We start from the raw sequence: 23,475 nt of genomic DNA, 5'->3' as shown, positions 1-23,475 counted from the left end.
TAATAAAAATTAAATTTTCTATATATATTATTATTAAACATTAAATGGAGAGCTCTTTAATTTGTTTAAAGTGATTGATTTTTGTGGTTGTATTTTTATAATGCGTAATGAGGTTTTGAACTTCGTGCATAATTTGCGCCATTGTTCGTTTCCGTTCTTCTCCAAAAGGATATATATTGGCATCTATTGGAATTTTAAAAAGTGCTCTGTTCAAATCATTTACAAACTGAATATACATGTCTGTCATGCATACACAGGATATAAGACCAGCAATCTTGTTTTCTAAACGATGTAAATTCACACCAGTTTGCATGACAATGTTTTTCAAAAAATTTCTAGCTTCAATAACACCCAAAGTATCTATCAAAGGCATATCTAACCGTTCATATAAAGCACTTGGTATTTTTGCTCCTGGTTTAAAATCAGGCATTTCTTGCGAAGTTAAAGGCCTTGCAGTACCGATTAACAGTTTGACTTGTGCCTTGAGGGCCTTTACTTCAACACCTCGCTCGTTGGCCTTTTTCGTGATATGTGAGACTTGCTTAATCATGTTTTCGTGTGAAGATTTGAGAGTACCTGAAAGCTTCGTAACTTCATCTTTAAGAGTTTTTGTAGTTTCATTATTGCGATTGTTGTCGTTGTTCCGTCTTTGTATTTCATCCAAAAGCGATGCCTGTGTGCTTTCAAGCTTTTTTTCAAGACGATAATTTTCTGCCTCCAGTTGGGCAATTTTTTCTTTAAGCAAACCGATATCAAGTTCTTGTTGGGTGTTAAGACTATTTTCTCTCTTTTGAAAAAATGGCTGGTCGACTTCAGTTAAACTTGTCCTCTGACTATCGTTATTCTTATAACTATTAGCATTCTCTTCAACAGGTATAATATTTTCGGTTGATGCAAAAGTTACAGCACTGGCTCGTCTAAAAGGTCTGTTATTATCAGGTGTTTTGGCAGGGATAGATGCTAATAATGAGTTTTGGTCATATCTCAACGGGGTATTATCACTTTCTATAGCTTTTGAAGAAGAGTTGACACCTAGTACATTAGTGTTTTCTTTTATAGGTGTAGACTGTGCATGGGGGCTAGACTTATTTAAAGCAGAATCACCTAAATTTCGATTGCTTTTGGTAGACTGAAACAAAGTAAGCATTGGTGGCCTTCCTTCAAGGAAAGATTTGAAAATCTCAGTCCCTTCAGGAAAAGATAATAAATACGACTCGATACCAATAGTGCTTTTTTTGGAAGGTGTGGTTAAATCATAAGACGTTGGACCTGACTTCTGATAAGTAAATGATCGATTTTGTACGTCTTCACTCATTGACAAATGTGGACTTGGTATTTGAAAAGTACTTTCATCATTTGGACCAGCTGCCCTTGAAGTGCTAAATATTGGTGGGACATACATTGATGATTTCTCGCTGTCGATATTTTTATTACTGCCTTCAGGATGTGCTATTTTTTTTGCAATGTTGTCAGATATCCCATGAATAAATACTTCCAGATCTTTTTTGGTTACGTAGTCGTTATTATTGCTAGAAAGCTTGTCACCAATTATTAGATTTTGGGCAACGTTAGTACTTTTCTGTTTTTGCTTTAGTGATGCCTGATTATATGGAGTCGAAGAGTTAACAACATTATATGAAGCATCGGTGACGTTCCTGCTGTGGTGAGGATTAAAGGATTCGTTTTCATATTCAGCATCACTGTAGGAACCATCTTTTCTAAATTTGTGGTTTTCATGTTTTTTATTTCTATCATGGTGATTATTTGGAGTGAGTTTTTCTTTGTGAGGAGTAAGACTCTCAAATTGTTGTGCAGCATTGGTTTTTAAACAATTGTCTAAAGAAGAGCTTTCTTGAGTCGAATCATATGGATATTTTTCTTGGTCTGGATGATTGATCTCTGGATTTTCGGTTTGTTCGAAATCACGGTTGTGGGATGGAGGGCTGAATAACGAAGTGTCAGAAGGAATCGCGGGCACCGTTCGAATTTGGCTCATACTGTGAACAGGGCCTACTCGGCTAATAGTATGGTGACGATCACTATGTGGTGGGAATTGAAAGTCTCCGGGCATTGGTGGTTGAAGAGGAGATTCGGGTAATGGTGAAGGGGAATGAGGAGTATCTTCTTGGTGTGATGCTATATCGGCAGGTTTATTATTTTGATGATGAAGATTATGATATTGATTCAAAGATTTAGAGGATATCTGGTTTTCTTGAGAAAGTAAATCACTATAAGATGTTTCAACATCTGGTTGTATAAGTTCAGGCTCCAAATGCGGGTCAGAAGCTGAGCTCTCCTCAGTAACTTCTGAATAATAGTCAGGCTGATTTAATTCGGTTGCTCTTGGTAACGACGATGTTGGTTTTGAAAAATAGTCTTCATCAACTTTGACCGTATGAGATTGAACACTTGGTTGAAGTAATTCCTCATCTTTTTTATCATTTGAGCTTGATTTCGGTTGATCAACGTTTTGCGAAAGATAGTATTGTCTGACTTTATCACGAGTCGCTAATGATATTGGAGGTCTATTGGCTTCTAATTTATTTTATTAGTATGAAAATTCTTAATCAATTGTCTTTTTCTTTAAATAAACACTCGAAGAAAATCAAACTTAGTAACCCAATCAACGAAACCACATACCTAGTAGTTTGAAAGGGTCATTTTCTAATGGAGGGGATTTCAAAGATGGGAAAAAGGCATCTGTATTAGACCCCCTTAATATCGGAGGAGGTGTATATGCCATTAGTAAATAAAAAAATCTCTTAGATATAGAATACCTAAAGAAGAAGGAGTATTTAAAATGAATGAAAAAAAAAAGGCAAATGTAACAATTTTATGGAGCCTGTAAATGTCCTGTAAACAACCTTTCAACTCCTAATATGATAAAAGAACTTCAAAACATGAACCCCCAAATGCAATATATTGCATATATAGATTAAAATAAAAAAAAAAAGGGTTGTACTTTGTCGTCACATGTAAGTATATTATTATGTAATGCTTTATAATCATTACTAACAAAAGGATTTTTTTTTATACTTTTGTGTATTATCTACTCTAGTACAACTGCTCTCTAAGCAGCCTTCAGGTTTCTTTCTTTCTTTTTTTTTTTTTTTTTGCTTCTCAGCTCTAATAAACATGAACAAGTTCTTGCGTTTATTTTGAATATATAATGAAGCCAGCTAAAGCAAAAGTGTCGAAAAATGACCCGCTTCCAACGCCTATAAGGAAAAAAACATTTACAGGCTGCTGGACTTGTCGAAATAGAAAAGTTAAATGCGATTTAGGAAAACCAGAATGCAACCAGTGTCTTAAAAGAAAAATACCTTGTGAAGGCTACGACATTAAGCTGAGATGGTCTACAAGAGGTGATAAAGATGATTCAGAAGAATATTTTCAACGAAGAAATATTGGTATGCCTATAACTTATTTTCTTTTTTTTTTTTTGAAAATATCATTATTTCTAACCTGTTTAGACTTTGTTGTATATCCGCCTGGCATGACTTTTGAAACCTATGAAGATATGGATGTAACACTTGCAAAACTTCACTCTCCTTCGTTTAATGCAAACGAAACAAAAGTCCTAGGTCCTTTTGGAGTTTTTCAAGGCTTAAAAATAGTTCCCAAAAAATCTCGAATAAGTAAACGCAAAAGAAAAGACGGAACCTGTAAGGATTCAAAAGCTTCATCGTCCCCTTGCCTTACGCCTTCAAACTCAAGCTTATATCCTACTCGAAAATCAACACCTGAAATCTCTCTTATAGATCTTACCAAAACTCCTGAAAATATGGGGCCTAACACCGTTTTAAACAGCCTTGAATCGACCAATAATACTTTGTCTGCTTCATCTGTTTCCGATACATTACCTCCTTTTCCTAACTTGCTTCCCTCGGTTATTGAAAATGCTCTTCAGCTAAATTCAAATCCTGAAAAATTATCTTCTCAACAATCAGAAATTCTCAGTACAATAGACAATAGTCTATTTGATAACTTTGGAGCTAATAACGACAATAATAAAACTAGTATGCCCGTGAATAGCAACATTTCTCCGGGAAATATTTCTTCCGATCAAAATAAAATTTGCTCGAGTCAAAAAACCGCTAATGTTATTGAATTTGAATCGTTTCCCAAAGATCAGTCAAATAGTGTCACTAGTAGCAGCAAAGATTTGAATAGTAATAACAATAAAGCTCAAAACTTAAACAGTAACACTTATATTATTAATAACGCCGATAGTATGAGAAATACACTACAAAATTCTTCTTTCGATACGTTACTTTCTCAATTTCACCCAGCTAATCTACAATCGTCTTCATTAGTTCACAACAAATCGTCAGATACCAATAATCTTTTTAATAATAACTTACTGACTGATTCTCATAATAATATTATTACAAATAACATTATCACAAATAGCATACAACAAGATCCAAGCCTTTCTCTATCTTCTCTAAATGATTTAGGAATAACATCTTCTTTAAGTAGTGGATTGGATAATTTCAATACTTCTTTTAATGATAGCCATGTCCATAGCTCAAACAGAAGCATTAACTCTATTAACGATGTCAATCAACATGTTAATTATCAACATGAGAACCTTGATGCGTCTGGTAAAATATACATTTCGGGTAATACTTCAATAACAAATATCGATTCCAATAATTATATCAACTCGACATCTCTAAGAAATACTAGCAACTTGTCAAATCTCTCTCAATCTGAAAAGCACCTTTCTTCGGATAATAATTCTTACGAAAGTGATGGGGACAATGATTTAAGTCCTGTGATGATTTCCACAAATTCTTTAATAAACAAGTATCTTAGTTCAGATATGAATTATGGTCTTCCAACCAACACTATTTATTTTTCTCCTGAAGCAAGACAACTTCTTCATCATTATATTCATCAAGTTTCTCGTCTAATGACTGTCGTCACTCATGATTCTACCCCATGGAAAACCATTTATCTTCCTCGTGCTATCAACGCAATTGGTTGTTTAACTGCGTTAGGAGTGGCATCTCCTGCCAGAAGTACAATTCTTCATGCATTACTTGCTGTTAGTTCTTATCATTTAGCCAGTAAATATCCTGAGCATTCTGATAATCGAAAACATTTCACCATGTTTGGAAGCCGCTTAAAGATGTATGCATTAAAATATTTGAAGCAATGTCCATCTCGCCCCAGTGTTGAAAGTCTTCATAAAGACATTACTACTGCGGTTTTATCTATGGTCACGATAGATGTGGTATCTGGTGAAATGGAATCTTGTTCCCAGCATTTAAATTCGTGCAAGGAACTTATCATGTCTCAAGTGAAGAATTCCCAGATGGCTGAATCTAAAGAGACCCAAATTTTGCACAGAATTTATGCTTTTCTCAACCTTTTGCAAGATTCTACTAACATCACCACTGATCGTTTAGATTCTTCAGTTTTGGATGATTCAGAATGGGACTATATTCGCGAAATGAAAGATCTTGGTTTAGAATCACCTTTGGATGGAACACCCATGGTGAGCCCCTCCACTATTACGTCTGGTTCACCGGACGTTAACAATCCAAGCGATAGCGACAAAAGTCGTGTCACTAATTCTGATAGCCCTAAAACATCGATACCTGTTATTAGCCCTGCAACTGCGAGCTCTATTTTTGGGGAATTTGAATTTTTTGGAAATGAATGTGCTGATGTCGCATGGCTTTGGGAGAATAATGCTGCTTCTCCTTCTGCTTCTACGATGTTAAATTCAACCCTTTCGACAAGCAATAGTACCAATAAAATATTTCTTTCAGCATCTCAGCCCGTGAAAAACTACTACGATGCAGAGATTGTTTCGACGTATGCCATGTATGGTATTCCGGATTCTTTAACTATTCTATTTAATAGAGTTGTACGCCTTGCACGACAGAGATGCTATATTAATGCTGTTGGTGATGCACCTCCTAAACTTTTAAAGGCTTTCAATAGTAAATGTGCCAGAATGGATGAATTATTACTTGAATGGCTAACTAGATTCCAAGAAGATCAAATACCTCCTGAGTTTACTGCTGACAGTAAAATGGCATTTTATTTGCATACAATCGCGTTTTATCATTCAGTCTGGATTTATCATTGCACTATTGTTAAAGATGTTCCATCAGAAACTCTTCAAGATAAAGTTAAGTTTGTTTTGAGATATTTGCAAAACATGCTTCAATTAAATCGGGATAGGCCATCTCCTGTCATTGTACCATTATTGTTTCCTGCTTTTATTGCAGCATGCGAAACTGTTGACAACAGTCTTGCACAAGAATTTGAAATATGGTTTAACCAAATGACTATAGACGGTCTTGGAACATATCATCAAGCCAGAAAAGTTGTCAACGAAGTATGGAAGAGACGTCGCATGGGACTTCCTAAGCATAGATGGTATGAAGTTATGCAAGAGTGGAATATTAACCTTTTACTCAGTTAAAAGTTTTTTAATGTGTTTATGTTTATTTATGTTCATGTTTGTGTTTGTGTTTATGTTTATGTTTATGTTTACGTTTATGTTTATGTTTGTTTTTTGTATGCTATATTTTGTATTTTGTATTTTTTTGTATTTTTAACTTGAAATTACTGTTTATGAAAATGTACCATAAATGGCAGACTTCTTTACACAAACATGGGCGCCCCTCTGTGTTAAATTTGCTTAGGATGAGGAAGCTAAACACTTGATTAGGATGTTTCTGCCTCTGCTGACATCTCTATCAAGTAGCACTTGAGGAAAAGGTGCTGGTAAATTTTAGAGTGCAAACTCGTCATTAAATTTTTGTACATCCTTTTATTTTTGCTAATACCAACTAATTATTGACTGTTGAATGGTGGCAGTACTGTTGTCGTATTCACCAGTAAGATATTTGAAGATTTGATCGTGATCGTCTGTCACTGTTAGCTATTTTTTATGGAGCTTAGAACAGGTTTTGGTGTTTTTTAGTAGCAGCATTTCTGCAATCTTCTTATTTGACTTCATGATTTTCTCTCCGTGAAACAACATATAGAATAAGTCACTATCAGGTAAGTAACATGTAAATAAGTGCTTACTTCCAGGATCAAAATACTATACTACTTTTTTCTTTCATCACTTTCCGCCTCCTTCTTGGAGTCTATCGGAATTAAGAGTTGGAGTATCTTTGTAAGTCTATTGTAGTGTAACTTGACACCATGCTTTATTGAGATAAAAATGTAATTTTTTTTGAATTTAAGTGAGGATGCCTTGAGCTCAATAGATTTAATGGATTGTCTCTTTTTGCTTTAGAAACCAACCGTTAACTTCTCTAAATTTTTTCTTGTAAAGTTATAACTTTGCCAACCAGTGAAGGAATTCTTGAAGTTCTGGGGTGCTTCCTTCATAGCAGACGCTCTAATTTGTTTTTGTGCATCAAACTCAAATTCTTCAATAGTGTTATTTATTGTTTCAACTATTGCTTACCTGCTGTATGACTTTACTAAGTGTCTATTTGTTGCAGTTATCAATCACACTTGCGAAACGTCTTGGTAACATGATCTTTTCTTAAGTTCATCCAGGACCTCATTCTATTGGAGTTGATATCGTTGACTGGTCAGTAATACATACGACAAAAAACACTCACTTGTGATGTGTTATCTGTTGTTTGAGTGTTGGATATATCCTTATCTTTCTTATTTTTAGCTGAGGAAATACTCTTCTTCTTATTTTCTTGTAGCAGTGTATGTGAACAGGGGCAGGGATGCAATATCCTGCTTTTTACTTGTGTTCAACAGAATTCTCGCCAACGAGGGTCCTCCATCCAGCAATTTGGTAGACCTGCTCAACGAGCTCAAATCCAAATTTGTACAAACAGTCTTAGCTCGAATATATTTTTGCGTGCTGCATTCCAGAATGGTCTTAAATTTTATTTTTCTTGAAGTAGGTTTTTGGAGCAATAACTTAAATAGCACTAAAAGAACGGTACGTAACTTAGAGAACTCTAATCTGCCTTTGAATATCTTTAGTTTTTTTTGGAGTTAACTTGATGGTATATGAAATTTTGTTTCGATTGCAATAAGTATAAGTATAAGTGCTGAATATCAGTACGATCCTTTTTGCTGAGTTTAGAATATCTCCATTGGCCTCAATTAATTGTGAAGAGTTTAACAGTCATTCATTCAAACTCGATAAGTTTTTCATATCCAAGTCCGAGAAAAGTTCTATATTCAAGTCCGAAAGAAGCAAATGCTTCTCTCAACCTGATCATTTCCTCCTCATGGCGTGGCACCAAGTATAAAATAATACTTCTTATGAAAAATCTTCATACATCCGTTAGTTTAAGTTGAATGAAAAAAATACTAGGTTACTTACCAATTATCCAAAAAAACTGTAAGGAAATTAAACGTTGAAGTAAATATTCACTATCCATTTTTTTATTTAAAGATTTGAAAGTTGTCTTAGATAATATTCTAAATTGAAACCGCTTATTTTTATGTTCCATTTTAAGATCGATTGAAAGGAATTGCTTAATCCGTTATTATTTAATAATAAGTATAAATATTTTTGTCTTCGCCTATCATTTAAAATTTCCGTTTTGAAACAGACTTCATGATATTTTACAACCACATTCAAAAAATAGTTTTAATGTTTCATTTATAAAGCCATTGAATATAAATTCTCTTTTATTTCTTTTTCTTATTTGCAGTTTATTTAAAGATTATAAAGATAAGTCATCTTCTAAAACAATATATATATGTTTAAATAATTTATTTAGCGATTTTAAATTTAAAGTTAGTCGTTTTAATTAGACTTGTGATTTTTGTCGTAATCACATTTAGATCTAAAGGAATTTCTGAAGCATATTATTAGTTTGCAAAAAAAAAAAAAAAAAAGTTTACAAAATAATAATTTATACTGATTGTTTCTTCTATATCTATTTATGTAACAGCCATATTTAAGCCTATTAGCAATAAAAAAAATATTGTTTTCTTAAATTTTTTGAATAAATGTTATTTCTTCAATATTGCAACAATCTTTTTTCAATCGTTATTCGTGAAATGATTGTGTCGCTTTCATCTTTTTATGGAATTATTTGTAAACAAGAAAATTTACCAAAAAAATTCACTTGTTTTAAAAATATTTCTAATTATGTTCTTATTCACATCGAATTATGAATCCTTGAATTCGTTGTGCTGTTAATGCAATGATTTGAGAATTGTAAATTCCAACCCGGTTTGCAATTTCTTAGTTAAATTGAAATAAGTGTTCAATTGTGCGTTAAAATGTTCTAGATAATTTATATATGTAGAATAAGTTAATGCCATTTATTAAAATAATACGATTAAGTTTTTTTTCTCATTTTTGCTTTGAATATGACTTCATTCATAATGTATTTTTAAAAATTTGTTTAAAAAAAACAAAGCGATTAGTATTTTTGTTTCATAAGAGAATTTTTTCATCACTATGCAGTAAAATTAAGATTTGGTTTCATTTTAAAACCTTCAACCCCAAAAGAAGCAAGTTATGCGAACATATTATTCAGCCTGTTTATTTTATTGCACTCGTAGTTTTTGGTTTGACTTCTTCTCAAAAACTTAAAACCTATCGTTTTGTTTTCTTGAGAACGACTTTAATACTTGGTATCCAAAATTTTATTGCAGGACAATTGGTTTATGCTAAGCTTCTTTTTTTTAAAACTTAATTGTACAATTAAATTTATAAGTAATGCATTATTTGAGTGGTTTAAAGAAACAGATGTATTCCCCATAAGTTGTTCAGATTTAATCAAAAGAAACAACTTATATTTTTTTCAGATTTTTACCATGTTTTTACCATGTTTTTATTTTTCATTCTAACTTTGATTAAAACATGTATATTAAAGTATTGAGTTTAATTTTTTAGCTTGGTTTACAGTTGTAGTTTATTCAAGCTATTCGTTTAAATAATAAACTTTAAGTATAAAATTAAAAAAAAAAATTATTTCTATTCCAAAATTTACGTTTTCTTAATAAATTGTCTTAATATATGACTAGCTTTACGTGGATTTTTTAATAGGCAGCCAAGGAGTCGTTTTCATTTCTGGAAAAGCAAGAGTCAAAAATATCAAAAACATAATATAATTTTCAAACTTATAGATATCAAACAAAAATATTACTATTTAAACAAGTTTTAAAGTATTACAAAATTTAAAGATCATGTTAAAAAATTTTGCCATTTAAGCTTAAAAAAATTTTAAATTTAGGTAATCCCACTTTCTCATAATTGGTCGTAAAAGATACTTTAAAAAGTAATTAGTAATTTGCAATTTTAATATCTCTGGATTTTTTTGTACGAGTAAAAAAGGTAGAAAACTACTTTTTTCTTTTGCATTCTTACATATTTGTACGTTTTTCCAAAAAAAAACTTTAAATTAGTTTTTTATTCTTATTCATTGTTTAAAAAAAAAAAACTTTGACTTTTGGTGAAAATATATCGGTTTGGTGAATGACTGCTTGGCGACGTCTTCAAAGGCGTATAATTTTCACTTTGAAATATAAATTTTACAATAAGAATCTGGAACATATTTTTATGAATTTAATTTTAATGACATATTAATGGATTCCACTATGATAATTATTGGTGGTTGATATATCAATGAGCCATTTTAATGCTTGTTTTGTGTTTTTTTTTTCAAGCGATATTCTAATTGTAAACTTAACAGTTTCCTCATTCATTAATGAATAAGTATTTGTAAACTCATTTTAGCAATAGTCAAATTGAGCAGGACTTGCTTTTCTTTTGTTTTTATTGTAGTATATCTTAAGTAGTACTTTTGTAATTATCCTTAAAATAAATATGCCTCCTGATCAGTATAAAGGCCTCATATTGAATAACCATTACTTGGCTTAATTACTATGACATACCATGCAAAAAAACTTTAGTAGAATAGCAAACCGTTTAAATTCATCGCATCTTTTTTGGGCTAGCATTTACCAGATTTCTTCTAAAAGCTACATCTACATGTGTTACTTTTTACCTATAAGGAAATATAAATAATCTTAGAGAAGTTACCGTCAGAAACAAAAGAAAAAGGTAATTTTAACCAAACACTTATTGAAATTTGTTTGAAGAGGTTAAGGTTTTTAAGGTTATGAAAAAAAGTTCCCTACTTTTTTCTTCAATTTTTTTATTATTTAGATCTTTGTTATAGCTTTTCAATAAGGGTGGTTTCGATCTGTGCACCTCGGATAGCGCGGAAGATGTGCTTTGATGCCAGCATGAAATCAGGAAATAAAAGCTGCCTTTAAAAATATAAACATACCTACAACCTTAAAATATAAGTCTACCATAAATAAATAAATAAATTTAAATTTTCAAAATTATGACAAATTAACAAGTTAACAGGTTAACAGGTGAATATTCTTTTCTGGTTCATAAAATAAATGTAAATTAGATTATGTTTGCTTAATAACCAACTGCAACAGGTTAAAGCTCATTTAATTGTCATATACCTACGTCACACTTTAATTGATTTTTTTTATTTATGTTTTACCTGTTAATTACTGATCAGAAAGGAAAAAGAAGAGGCGGAAAAACTCACGATTTTAAGATCTCCTTCAAATAATCTATGTAATCATCTTCTTCGTTCATAATAATTTACCATTAAGAAGATATTAGAATAACTCGTCCACTTACTAAAAAGAATTAAGGCTAACATTACACATCTCATCGGTAGCATTAATTTTTCCCGAAAACGCAATGAGTGCATAAACAATTGTATTTCAACATTAGTAATACGGTTACGGTTGCTATTACTCTTTGGGTAAGTTATAGTTGTTCGAAAAGCTATCCCCCATAATATGATATAAGATGTATATATTCCTGTTCAAATTAAAATCTATTGTTATAACATTAGATTTTAATTTGAGAAGTGTTAACGCTTAACGTTAATCAAAGTATTGTTTTTTTTTAAAAAAAAATGTTTATTTTTTAAATTAAATAAAAATCTATTTGTCTTTTATTATTTATTAATAATTATTTATTCTGGAATTACTTTTTCATCCATTCAACTCATCTCGTTAATGAATAAGCTGATTAAGTTTATGAGCTAACGCTTCAAGAAGACTGTAAATATGTTGATATAATATGACTCAATTTATTTGATTTGTTAAGAAATTTTTTCCCAAATAATAAATTATTAAAATATTTAAAAGCTGCTCCACAGAAGCATATGATATCATTCTTGATTTGGAATATGAAGAAAAACTCAACATTGATCTTTCATAAAGCTCAAGTTTAGAAGTTAGAAATTTTGACAATTATGACAATTATGAAAGTTATAAAAAGTTCTTTGAATTTATAATTATTGTATACAATAAGAACTAGGCTCAAACATTGAAAATTTTTAAAAGTTACCACATGGTTGGAATAAGTCAAAAAAAAATTCTTTGCAGCGCTTAATACAAAATATTTTTCCAATGCCAAAGATCTTAGATTATGTTGATTATTAGGCGGTTAGCATATTAATATTGTATACAGTATTAATACATGTATTAATACAAAAGACCTAAAATCAAAGAGAAATATTCTTGGAGAAAATGTTTATTAAAGGAAGACTAGGAACTTTTATTTAGATATCAGTTTAATAAAAAAAAAATAACTGGAAATTGTGTGTTAATAATTGATATCTAATATTCAACTTTTGTGCAAATACCTATAAATATGCATGACATCCTATTATGCCCATATTGATTCCTCATATGGACTAATTAGTCAATAACTATTAAACGCTTTTTTATGATATGTATAGTTTGTTTTTTTTTACCTCAATATGATTTCAATTATAAGATATATATTCAATATATTCAATATATAATATATACAATTACAATTACAAGTTCATTTTACAATAATTTTTAAATTTTTAATTTATCAACAAAGTAATTTCATTTTAATATATAAATATGGTTTACAGGAAAGTTTATCAAGTTTTTAGATTGGTCTGTAAATGATTACCATATAATTATTTAAGTTAAAAAAAAAAAAACAATGATGAGTCCAATATTTTTAAAATAATTAAAAATCATTTCTTTTGAATGTTTATCGAGGTAATGCAGGCTTTTTTCGATGCAGTGCGAACTTTGAAGAAATTCGTAGTTAATAATAAAAAACCAATTAGTTATTAAGGTTTCTAGCTGTCTTGAATGGAATGCAAATAATACTTGCCCCTTTCTTTTCTTGTGCCGAAACTTTAACGCATTGACACACTAAACCGCTGATTATTATCTGATTCACAATTATGAAAATCCCAAGGTTCAAACTGGTTTAATGTTTGATTTTGTTTAAGCAAAGATATCAACGTACATTTCAAGCTTTTTTATTATTTATTGTAAAAAAAATAATAAAAAAATGTTGAGATAATTTTTCTCTAAAAAACTTTGTATATGTATAAAATTAAAATATTGAAATAAATCTGAATAAAGCTCAATCAAATTTGACTTTATATAATCTGATGTTTGAAGATTCCCCAATGATTATCGGATTTCTCGGATGTAAAATTTTCAATTACGTTGAAAACAAAAAGAGGAAAAAGTGGCGATTGTTGTTACCTGTGAGTACATAAACATCAGATAAATTTTGAGTTGCTCTGTATTAGAACTACTATTGTTACTTTTTGTCCACGTCTACCTTTTCAATTGGTAATTTCCCCTTACCAACTAATGCTCTTTGTTATAAACGTTTTGGGTTCCCAAGTTAATGATATGCTATTGACTCTCTTTTTTTTTAACAAAAAAGAAATGAAAACAAATGATTGGTTTTAAAAGGTTTTTTTTTTGAACAATATTTAATCAACAGTTTTTATTTACGAGATATTAATATTTATAACATTGATAGATTTTGGTATCGCCAATACTAAAAAGAAATAGTTAGAATTCATCGATTAACTCGTTAGTCTACCCATCATAATATTAATAATGAAAAATTCAAATAAATAGATATTTCCCCGCTCATAGCTTTTTTTGTTACAATTGTTTAAATATATGAATTATTAACCCTATTTGTTTTTCGGTTTTGGAAATGATTCTTCTTAGACATTGTAATTCAAAATTGAGTGAGATACCAAACAAGCTTTTTAAACTTAAGTTTCTGTGCCTTAATCAAAACTATTGGAAAATGCCAAATTACTGACACATAAACCTTGTTTTTAAATAATCTATCCTTCCATTTTATTTATTTTTGTAAGTACATTTAATGTGCTCCTCTAAGTTTGAGTGTTTTTAAAGATTAAAGTATTTAGGGCGACATTTATTGAAGCAACCGTGCGCATAAGTCAGTATTGAGTGATATGCGGTTGCTTTTCTCGACTTTATAAATTACTGAGATTCAACGCGTCAAAATAAAGACTAATTGCATTGTATTTATTTATCTGTCATTTGTTCGCAAGAAGTATGACAGAAATACAAAATAACTCTGCTTTTATTTCCTTTTTTGTCAAAACTACTACGATAACATCTTGGTAGATTCAGATTCTAGTGAATGAATACATAGGATTTATAGATATAAATAGAGGCTATCAGGAGGAGACCTTAGCAATTGAAAGTGAATACAAGAACTGAATGAATAACCTGAATGAAGAATAGAAATTTCAGTTTGAACTATTGGCATCTAGTTATCGCTCAACATCATCAGCTCAGAAACAAGTTTTAACTAGTATTGGTTTATCCTAGTTTTCACTATAATGTTGTTTTCTCAAGTAGCTAAATAGTGTTTTATTTTTGATGCTGCTTGTGATTATCTCATATTCAACAGTTGGCTTATGATGTATACTTAAGTGACTAAGTAGTACTAGCTTCAAAACTTAAATGTTTACCTAAAACAAGTCAAGATTTTGAAATATTGAAATTCCTGAGGCTGTTGCAAATCTCAACACAAAGACTTAACTAGAATAACTAGAATGGCTAAGATATTTATTTTGAGCCGACTTCTTAAAACAATACATTATCAGGTCATAATAAAATAAAAGAAAAATTAAAAAAGAAAATTAAAAAAGAAAATTAAAAAAGAAAAGAAAAAATCAAATATGAATTTTCCTTTCTTAATTTCTTTGTTATCCACTTGAGCCTAGACATTACATTTCGACGCAAAATCATTAAATCAATAATTTGGTGGAAATCTTTATTAATACTGAATGAAAAAAATTATTCGGACTAGCGATATGATTGTTATTTTAAGAAAGGGTTTAATGATGAAAAAAAAGTTCAAATAAGCATATTAAAGATTAAGATATTTTAAGCTTAATAAATTTAAGTGGAATGTACCCAAGTTTAAAATAGTGAATTTCTCAGATTTAGTCTACTATTTTTATTATTAATGAAAAAGAACTTCAACTATATATTTGATTCAATATTTTAAAAATATTGTTACAAATGAAACTCTTTAATAGATATTAGTTAAACTCGGATAAACCTTTATCGCCGTCAGACTTTCAAATATTCATCTCCAATTTTTTTGAGGGCACCAAAGCACCTAAGATTTCCGGTAGTGTCTGCAGGAGGTGCAAATCTCCCGCCCACTATGGAAATTTATTAAATGAAATATCACTGCATGTAATCATGCAGTTTTTTAAATGGGAAAAGACTTGGGCAAGTTAAAAAAAATTATTTATGTAGTGATGAATGTATTAATATTATTTTAAAAATATGTGGTTAAAAGATCTCGCTAAGAGGTTTTTTTTGTAACATTTATCACCATCATTCCCACAAAGCATTTTTTTTTATCATTAAAAAAATAGACCAAATTTTATTTCAAATAAACTAATAAAAAGTTAAAAGCATTAACGGTCATACTGAGGAATATTTTCCAACGTCTGGTACTTACTAATTAGGATGTCTGTAACGAAACATTCCAATCTAGTCGCCGTTAACTTCCTAAAAGCTGTGACATTCTGAGGACAAGGCCATCACCCTTCGACTCATTAGTATTTTATTCAACCTGACTATCATATTTAATTTCAATTCACTTACAAGTTGAGGCCTGTAATTGTAGTATTATGGCTGCTTAAAAATCTGATATTCAGCAGCATCAGTCACCGTTTGTTCGACAAAAAATAAACCTTGCATCAGAATCCTTCTTAGATAGTCAAGCAACATAACAACATCCTCGAATTTTAACGCATCGTCTTGAAAACATCTATTATTGGTACAAATCCTTGAGTTAAAACACAATGGGTCAGTTGTCTTTGTTGTAATCATGTAAATCTTGAGGCGCAATATTTATTTCTTGCTGTAGAAAATTTCTCCTCAAGACTTCCTGGAGTTCTGCCTGGATTGTAGTAGCCACTTCTGAGTATCTGTTTATACTGGGTAACGGGAAAGTAACGAGAATACACAAGAAGGATTTTTAAAGTACAAGTCTTTATAGCATCAATGTACTTGTTGATAAATGCAAATGTATTTCCATAGATTGCTTCTTGGGACTCAACCTGTTCGCGATGAATGTCTGAAAGATCTGATAGGCTTAACTCAGCTAATATATGCACTGAGACGAAAGGAACTGTTGCCTAGTAACTTTTTACTAAGGTTATATTTGCCCAATGCCTAAAAATACGGATAGAGTCCTCTATAGCGCCCTCGTTAACACTAATATGGTGACAAACCTTGAAGAATATGAGTAATTTTTTTTTTTTGAGACCAAATTACAATCCGTCAAAATTTTGAAATGAGGCTATTGAGAATGTTTGTGGTATAAGACTTAGATGAAGCAGTTCCTTAAAAATGCTTTATTCGATATCAAAACTGGAGGGGAGAAAAGTCGATAGAAGCCTTCATGCTCTAACATTTGCCAAATATGAAATCACTTGAAAAAAAAAAAAAAAATTAAAGGCCAAGCAAGATAACTACAAAGGAATGAGTTTTCGTGACGTAAACTTCAAGCGTACTCAACACGCCTGGTTCGATTTGTTTCACGTTAGAGAGTAACGAACTAAATGGAAGCTCATTCCCCAATGCGTGTATCTATTAAGTCTTAAAAGATCTTATAAAATCAAATCATGACTTTATAAAGCCTCAAAGAGGATGTTGAAACTTTTTGTTTCCATTATGTGTTCAGAGATTTTTACAACAAGCTGATATTGTACCAATCGTGTTGTGGACAAAATTTAAACTATCTAACTGGCTAACGACGTAGAAGCAATTTTTTTTTTTCTTTTTTGTAATAATTTCATGGTAGTGAAAGAATCCTAAGCAGCATTACTCCGTTTCGTTCGGGACATGACAACTTTAGTGCATGATTTCGAAAGTTCAGTATTGAAAAATAGCTACAAATACAAGTATAAAGAGTTGGGAATAATTAGGCAGGTTTTAGATGAAGTCCCATATTGGAATAGGAAAGAAAAGGTTTGAAAGGGATATCTCTTGTTGACGCTCTTAAGCAGTCTAAGTGGCATGCAAAAAAAACTATGAGCTTTACATCTGTTTGGAAGGTTTAGAGAATAAAACTAAAGCGTTGGTGAAAAAAAGTGGATGTAAGTTGGGTAAGTTTAGTTTTTGGACCCTCTGTGCCTGGTAAGCTGGCATCAGGATTATTTTCTGCTGTTGGAAATATAATAGATCATAAGAACAAATATACACCTTTGGTATCTCATGTAGAAATATCTATTTTAAGATTTTGATTTATTATCAAATATAATATTTGGACAAGCAGAGTTCAAGCAAAGATCACGCATTAAAAAAACATGGTAATTTAAACAGATGTATAGGTAATATAGATAATAGATTGCAAGAAAGAGATAAAAAGTGGTGAGAGAAAGAATATCATATCATGATCTTGGAAGTAAGCACTTCTTGACAAGCTGCTCACCAAATGGCGAGGTATTCCATGTGTCGCTTCACGGAGAGAAAATCATGAAGTTGAATAAGAAGATTGCAGAAATGCAGTCTGCTGGAAAGGCTAAACAATGCCAAAAGCACGATTAAAAAATCACCAACATAGTGACGGATGACCACTATCAAATCATCAAGCATCTCTCTACCAGATACAATAACATAGTACTGCTACCATTTGAAAGTTAACAGTAAGTTAGTATTGGCAAAAACAAGGGGATGGACAGAAATTTGATGGCAAATTTGCTCTACAAATTTTACCTGCGCTTTTGATTCAAGAGCCAATTGACAAAGACGGGGCTCTCTAGGATGAGTGAAGAGAACACCAGCAAGGCATCCATTAATTGCGGGACAGTAAAAGCTAACTTGTCTCTGAGTGATTGTATCTGCCATTGTAACCCGTGTGGAATCTCTGCTGATAGAGACTTTAACAGAGCCAGAAACATTTTAATCAGGTGTCTGGCTTCCTCCAAGTAATATTTATTTTAAAACACAGGTGTACGTCCATGTTTCTTTAAAGAAGTCTGCCATTCATGGTACATTTTCATCAACGGGTATAAAGTTAATTCCGTAATATAGAAGAAAAAATCTTTATTTTTCCCCTATTTTTAAAAACAATTTACTGTCTTTATGCGCAAAAAAAAGGCATTTCACAGCATTTATATTTATTTTTAATTATGTAAAATTTTTATCCAAATATCAAGAGATCGGTTTTTTGTTTTGCATGAATGAAAATCAGTGATCCGTAATGAGTTAGTTCTGCAAGTGATCAAATGTATCTGTTTGATTGGGTGTCATTTATATATATTTTTATAAATATCTTTCCAGGAAAGGGTGGTATTGTATTTTAAGTTTGTGTTTAAGCTTCAATAACTTGTATCAAACCTGTCGCTGTGATCAATAATAAACCCCCCGAAATGGGGGAAAAGATGGTTGGTTAGTTAGTTAGTTAGTTAGTTAGTTAGTTAGTAATTACATTAAAAAAGCACACTCGTTTGATCACCAAAGATATTAGATTTAACTACCAGATATTGTCCTTTCCTGAAAAAAATATACAGAAGTAAACGCTTCTGTTGAACTCCCCAAGCTACTCTGTTCAACAGAAAAGTCGACTTTTCCCCTCAGTATAATTAGTTTGCAGATGATTGTGGGTAGTGTCTCTGGTGAAAAAGATTAAGAAATACATGGACCTCCCTGAATATGAGAAGAAATGGGTAGGACAAAGTTGGTCTTCTATGACCCTTGAATAAAAGCCAAATACATTTGACATAAAGAAAATTATTTTTTTCATGACTTTCTTATGTTTTTTTACTTCCCATACGACCAGATCTTTGTTTATGTTTTAGATTATTAAGAACAGTATTTTGGGGGTTTTAAGCAAGAGTTAAATGCGCTAATAAGAAGTAAGTTCAAATGGGAAATAGTTTAAGTTTTTCAGTGATTCTGCGTTTGTAGTTTATTCTCTATGTAATAAATAATTAGAAATAAGTAAGAATAGAAATTCTTGCATGTAATTAAGGATTAGACAAAAGACAAATAAACGAAAAAGAAAGAAGAAAAAAAGAAAAAAGAAAAAGACTAAGTAAAAGAATTCTTTTCGAAAGGAAAGGGAAAAAAAAAAATATTGTAAGGATTAGGGGGGGATTAATTGATATCCAAATCGGCATTAAAGCCCTTACAAAAAAATTTTAAAAAATTAAAATAATTAAGGGTTTGATCTGGATAAAGTTATATTGAAGCTAGCGAATGAATACATTGGAGTTATAGATATAAATAGAGTTTATAGCACAGGCAGGCCTCGATTAGAATGAAAGTGACTACATGAGCTGGGAATGATAAAAGGTTCAGTGAGACCAAATGGTATGTGCAATGTCTATGAGTTTGTTGTCTTTTCCTAAGTCACTCATAATATGATATGAGATGCAGGGTATGGAGTTACCTGGACATGTATGAAAAAGGAATAAATATTATATTATTCTAAAACCTGTGAGAATGGCCCAGAGCATGGGTGAGATGTAGAAGATTTGCGCTATGCAACAGAGTGCCAAATTACACCACCTATAACATTGACATATAGCGATGTACTGTGGTCAAGGCGATCTCCTTCTCAACAAAATAAATGACTCCCCTTTTGAAATCAGGAATACCTAGAGTTATATATATATATATATATTCTATTTTATCAAAGTCCGGGTATATTATAACGTAAGAATAATGTTAGTATGAAAAATATTAGGCGTTAAACAACATAAAAGAAAAAGCCTGATACTGAATTCAGGTTTCTTTGTGTGAAAATCTCAAAATTTATTATCCGTAACAAATTATAAATTTGGGCATAAGGGCGATTGTTTTTTTTTTCAAGTCTTTAGATGATAGTAATGCTCAAACTTTAGAAAGGCAGAAGGAACAAAATAAATAAATAAATAAAAAAAAGGATAATTTTATTATTAGGGATAAAAAAAAAAAAAGAAAAACATGGAAATAATATTATTATGGATAAAAAAAAATTAAAAATAAAAATAAAAATAAAAATAAAAATAAAAATAAAAATAAAAATAAAAATAAAAATAAAAATAAAAATAAAAATAAAAATAAAAATAAAAATAAAAATAAAAATAAAAATAAAAATAAAAATAAAAATAAAAATAAAAATAAAAAAAAAAAAAAAAATAAAAATAAAAAAAAAAAAAAAAAAATAAAATAAAAAATAAAAAAAAAAATAAAAAAAATAAAATAAAAAATAAAATAAAATAAAAATAAAAATAAAAATAAAAATAAAAATAAAAATAAAAATAAAAATAAAAATAAAAATAAAAATAAAAATAAAAATAAAAATAAAAAACCGACGAGTGTTTTCAAACCAACTACAACAACATACAATCTTAAAAAATTGACCGCAAAGTTTATTAAACTTGAACCCATGACGATTTATTTTAATCAATAAACTTTATTCTTTAGGTTTAACAAGTTTTACTCAGACACTATTGAGATAAAGGAGGCGACATTTTGAGCTCCCCCCTGAAAAAGTGGGTTAGAGAAACTTTAACTGTAACAGAAGTTTAAGATTTCGTTAAATGTTGAACTCCCAAACGTTGTAGTGAATAAGGTTTGAATCACGTGAGTGTACCGACATTATTGAGATATCAGAATCATATATACATAAGATTGGTTTATTTATTATTATTATAGATAATTTTATGTAATTGGAACAATGTCAATGTCAATTTCAAATAAAAAAAAGAGAATAAAGAAGAAAGAAGAAAGAACTTAGGATAAACCATTTTAGATTTTCTTTCGCTTGTATTTTTGAGTTTTTTTTATTTTTATTTTCATACCATACCATCATCTGCTTCAGCATGAATAATAGCAAGCTTAAACTAGATACATGTTAATTATAGTACTTTCCTAAATTATACGAGTGCAGACTACTACTACAATAATATTTTCTTTTTACGAAGCAGCTTATTTAAAGTTTAGAGAAAAATGATTATTCTTATTTAAGAATGAATGAATAAAGAAAAAAATAATCCCATGGTGTAAATAATTCAAATATGTGTGATTCTTAATTGAATAATATCAGATTTTTTTTATTTATTATTCCTATTCTATTTATAATTGATTTAATCTTTTGTTTAGCTTTTACAGGATATCCTGTATCCTGTAAAAGTATATACTTCAATTGTTAAGATGTCTGTTATTTGTATGTACATCTCAATTGAAATACTTCCTACCCACCACCATCAAGGATAAGGATATACATACAAGCATATTACACGAGGTATAAAAAAAAAATAAAATAAAAAAGAAAATGCCTTTTTCAGATAATCTCCGGCTAAATAAAAAAGCCTTATTCTAATCACAATAACCCCCCGATATATTTGCGTTTATTACAGTAAATAGTGCCACGCTGGCGTCGAGTTCACTTTTGGCCTCGAGAGCTCCTTTGTAATTCAATTATCACAACACCAATTATTATAAGGAGAAGATATAATTTTTTTTTACGTATACCATTTTTTTAGATGCGGTAAACAATCGATTTTCTACGCCTTAGGAATTTAATCCCTTATTTATTTTCAATAATTGAAAATAATGTAGAAAAAAAAAAGGGTTAGTAAAAGAACGACTTTAAATTATGATGGGCAAATTTTTATCTATTTATTTACTTATTTATTTATCTATTTATCTATTTATTTATCTATTTATTTATCTATTTATTTATCTATTTATTTATCTATTTATTTATCTATTTATTTATCTATTTATTTATCTATTTATTTATCTATTTGTTTGTTTGTTTGTTTGTTTTTTACTTACTTATCCATGAAAAATTTAAAGTCGGGACAAATCCAAGATATGCCGCTAAACTCAATTCCGGATCCAGATTTAGGAATAACCAGAAAATAGATCCAAATCTTCTATCCATGAAAAACGATTAAGTTAAAATAGGAAGAAATGAATAACTGGTAGAATAATTGAAAAAAACAAAAAAAAAAAAAATAAGGAGAAAATGAATTACAAAATATGTATATAAAATAAAAGATTGTTAATATAAACTCTAATTTTAGTTTTTTTTTGTTAAGATTTGGTTTAAGAAAAAAAAACACATGATTTAGTACCCGTGAGTTGGGAAAATATTCACATTAGAACTTTAAATAATAATAGCAATATTACCAAATTTCATATCTATTATCCCGGAAAAAAAATACCCATCTTATTATTTTTATAATTGTTATTGTTATAATTATTATAATTATTATAATTATTATAATATATTACAGCAAATATCATCAAGTTTAAAAAATTTTTCTACATTGATGATTGATTTTGGAGATGGAGATGGAGTTAAAAAGATTTTTTTTTTTTTTTCAAAAAGATTTTCTTTTCCTATAGATATTTGATTAAAAAAAAAAATAAAAAGCAATTGATTGATTGGAATTGTCAGTTAAAACAGACATTCCAAATAAAAATGAAATTTAAAAATATACTTGGTATTAAAAGGATAACCATTAGTTGAGTCTACTCTGGGTATCCCGTATTTGGATATTTGGATATTTGGATATTTGGATAAGGATAATTAAAAAAATATGAGCTGAGCAATACTCCAAGTTCAGGCTTATTCCTTTCTTATATACAACCAGAAGTTATTGAATATCACCTTAAGGTAATTGTGGAATAAAATATATTGTTTATTATTATTAGGTATATATTAGGTATATATTAAGTATTTATTATAGTATATTTATAACTAAACAATGGTCAACAAGTCTTATAATTACCGTTAATATTATAGTCTTAAGTCTAAACAAAGTTGATTGAAATCACCTCGTAATGGGTGGGTAATACCAATATCTGCCTCAATTTTTTTTTTCTTTTCTTTTCTTTTAAAAAAAATATTTAAAGAACCTTTGCGCATTAAATCCGGTATGCTTTAAGAAATAATTTGTAATTTACAAAATGTTTAAACAAGTTCAACATTTGTTTCTAGTATTTTATTTTATTTTATTTTATTTTATTTTATTTTATTTTATTTTATTGCTTTTATATCTTGTAATTGCATGAGATTTAATATGTGCTATGATTTTTATTTTAATTTTTTTTTTTTTTTTCATTTCATTTCATTAGAGAATTTGGCCTAAACTACAAACTTGGACATAG

General features: G+C 29.8%; 2 protein-coding genes across 2 annotated transcripts; one reads left to right on the top strand and one right to left on the bottom strand.

Moving 5' to 3' along the window:
• Window positions 1-40: 40 nt before the first annotated feature.
• On the bottom strand, window positions 41-2,743 carry SAPINGB_P003641 (uncharacterized protein; the record flags this gene model as incomplete). The annotated part of the gene is made up of 2 exons (XM_031998357.1): window positions 41-2,535; window positions 2,641-2,743. The coding sequence occupies 2 exons, from the start codon at window positions 2,741-2,743 to the stop codon at window positions 41-43; spliced, it is 2,598 nt and encodes an 865-aa protein (XP_031854248.1).
• A 426-nt stretch (window positions 2,744-3,169) lies between these two features.
• SAPINGB_P003640 (uncharacterized protein) lies at window positions 3,170-6,445 on the top strand (the record flags this gene model as incomplete). The annotated part of the gene is made up of 2 exons (XM_031998356.1): window positions 3,170-3,410; window positions 3,474-6,445. 2 exons carry the CDS (start codon window positions 3,170-3,172, stop codon window positions 6,443-6,445), a joined length of 3,213 nt encoding a protein of 1,070 aa, XP_031854247.1.
• Between the last annotated feature and the right edge of the window lie 17,030 nt (window positions 6,446-23,475).

The sequence above is a fragment of the Magnusiomyces paraingens genome (assembly GCF_902498895.1).
Source record: "Magnusiomyces paraingens strain CBS 517.90 genome assembly, contig: contig3, whole genome shotgun sequence".
Lineage (NCBI taxonomy): Eukaryota > Fungi > Ascomycota > Dipodascomycetes > Dipodascales > Dipodascaceae > Magnusiomyces > Magnusiomyces paraingens.
Note: the sequence above shows the minus strand (reverse complement) of the source record. Positions and strands in the feature narration are given on the sequence as shown.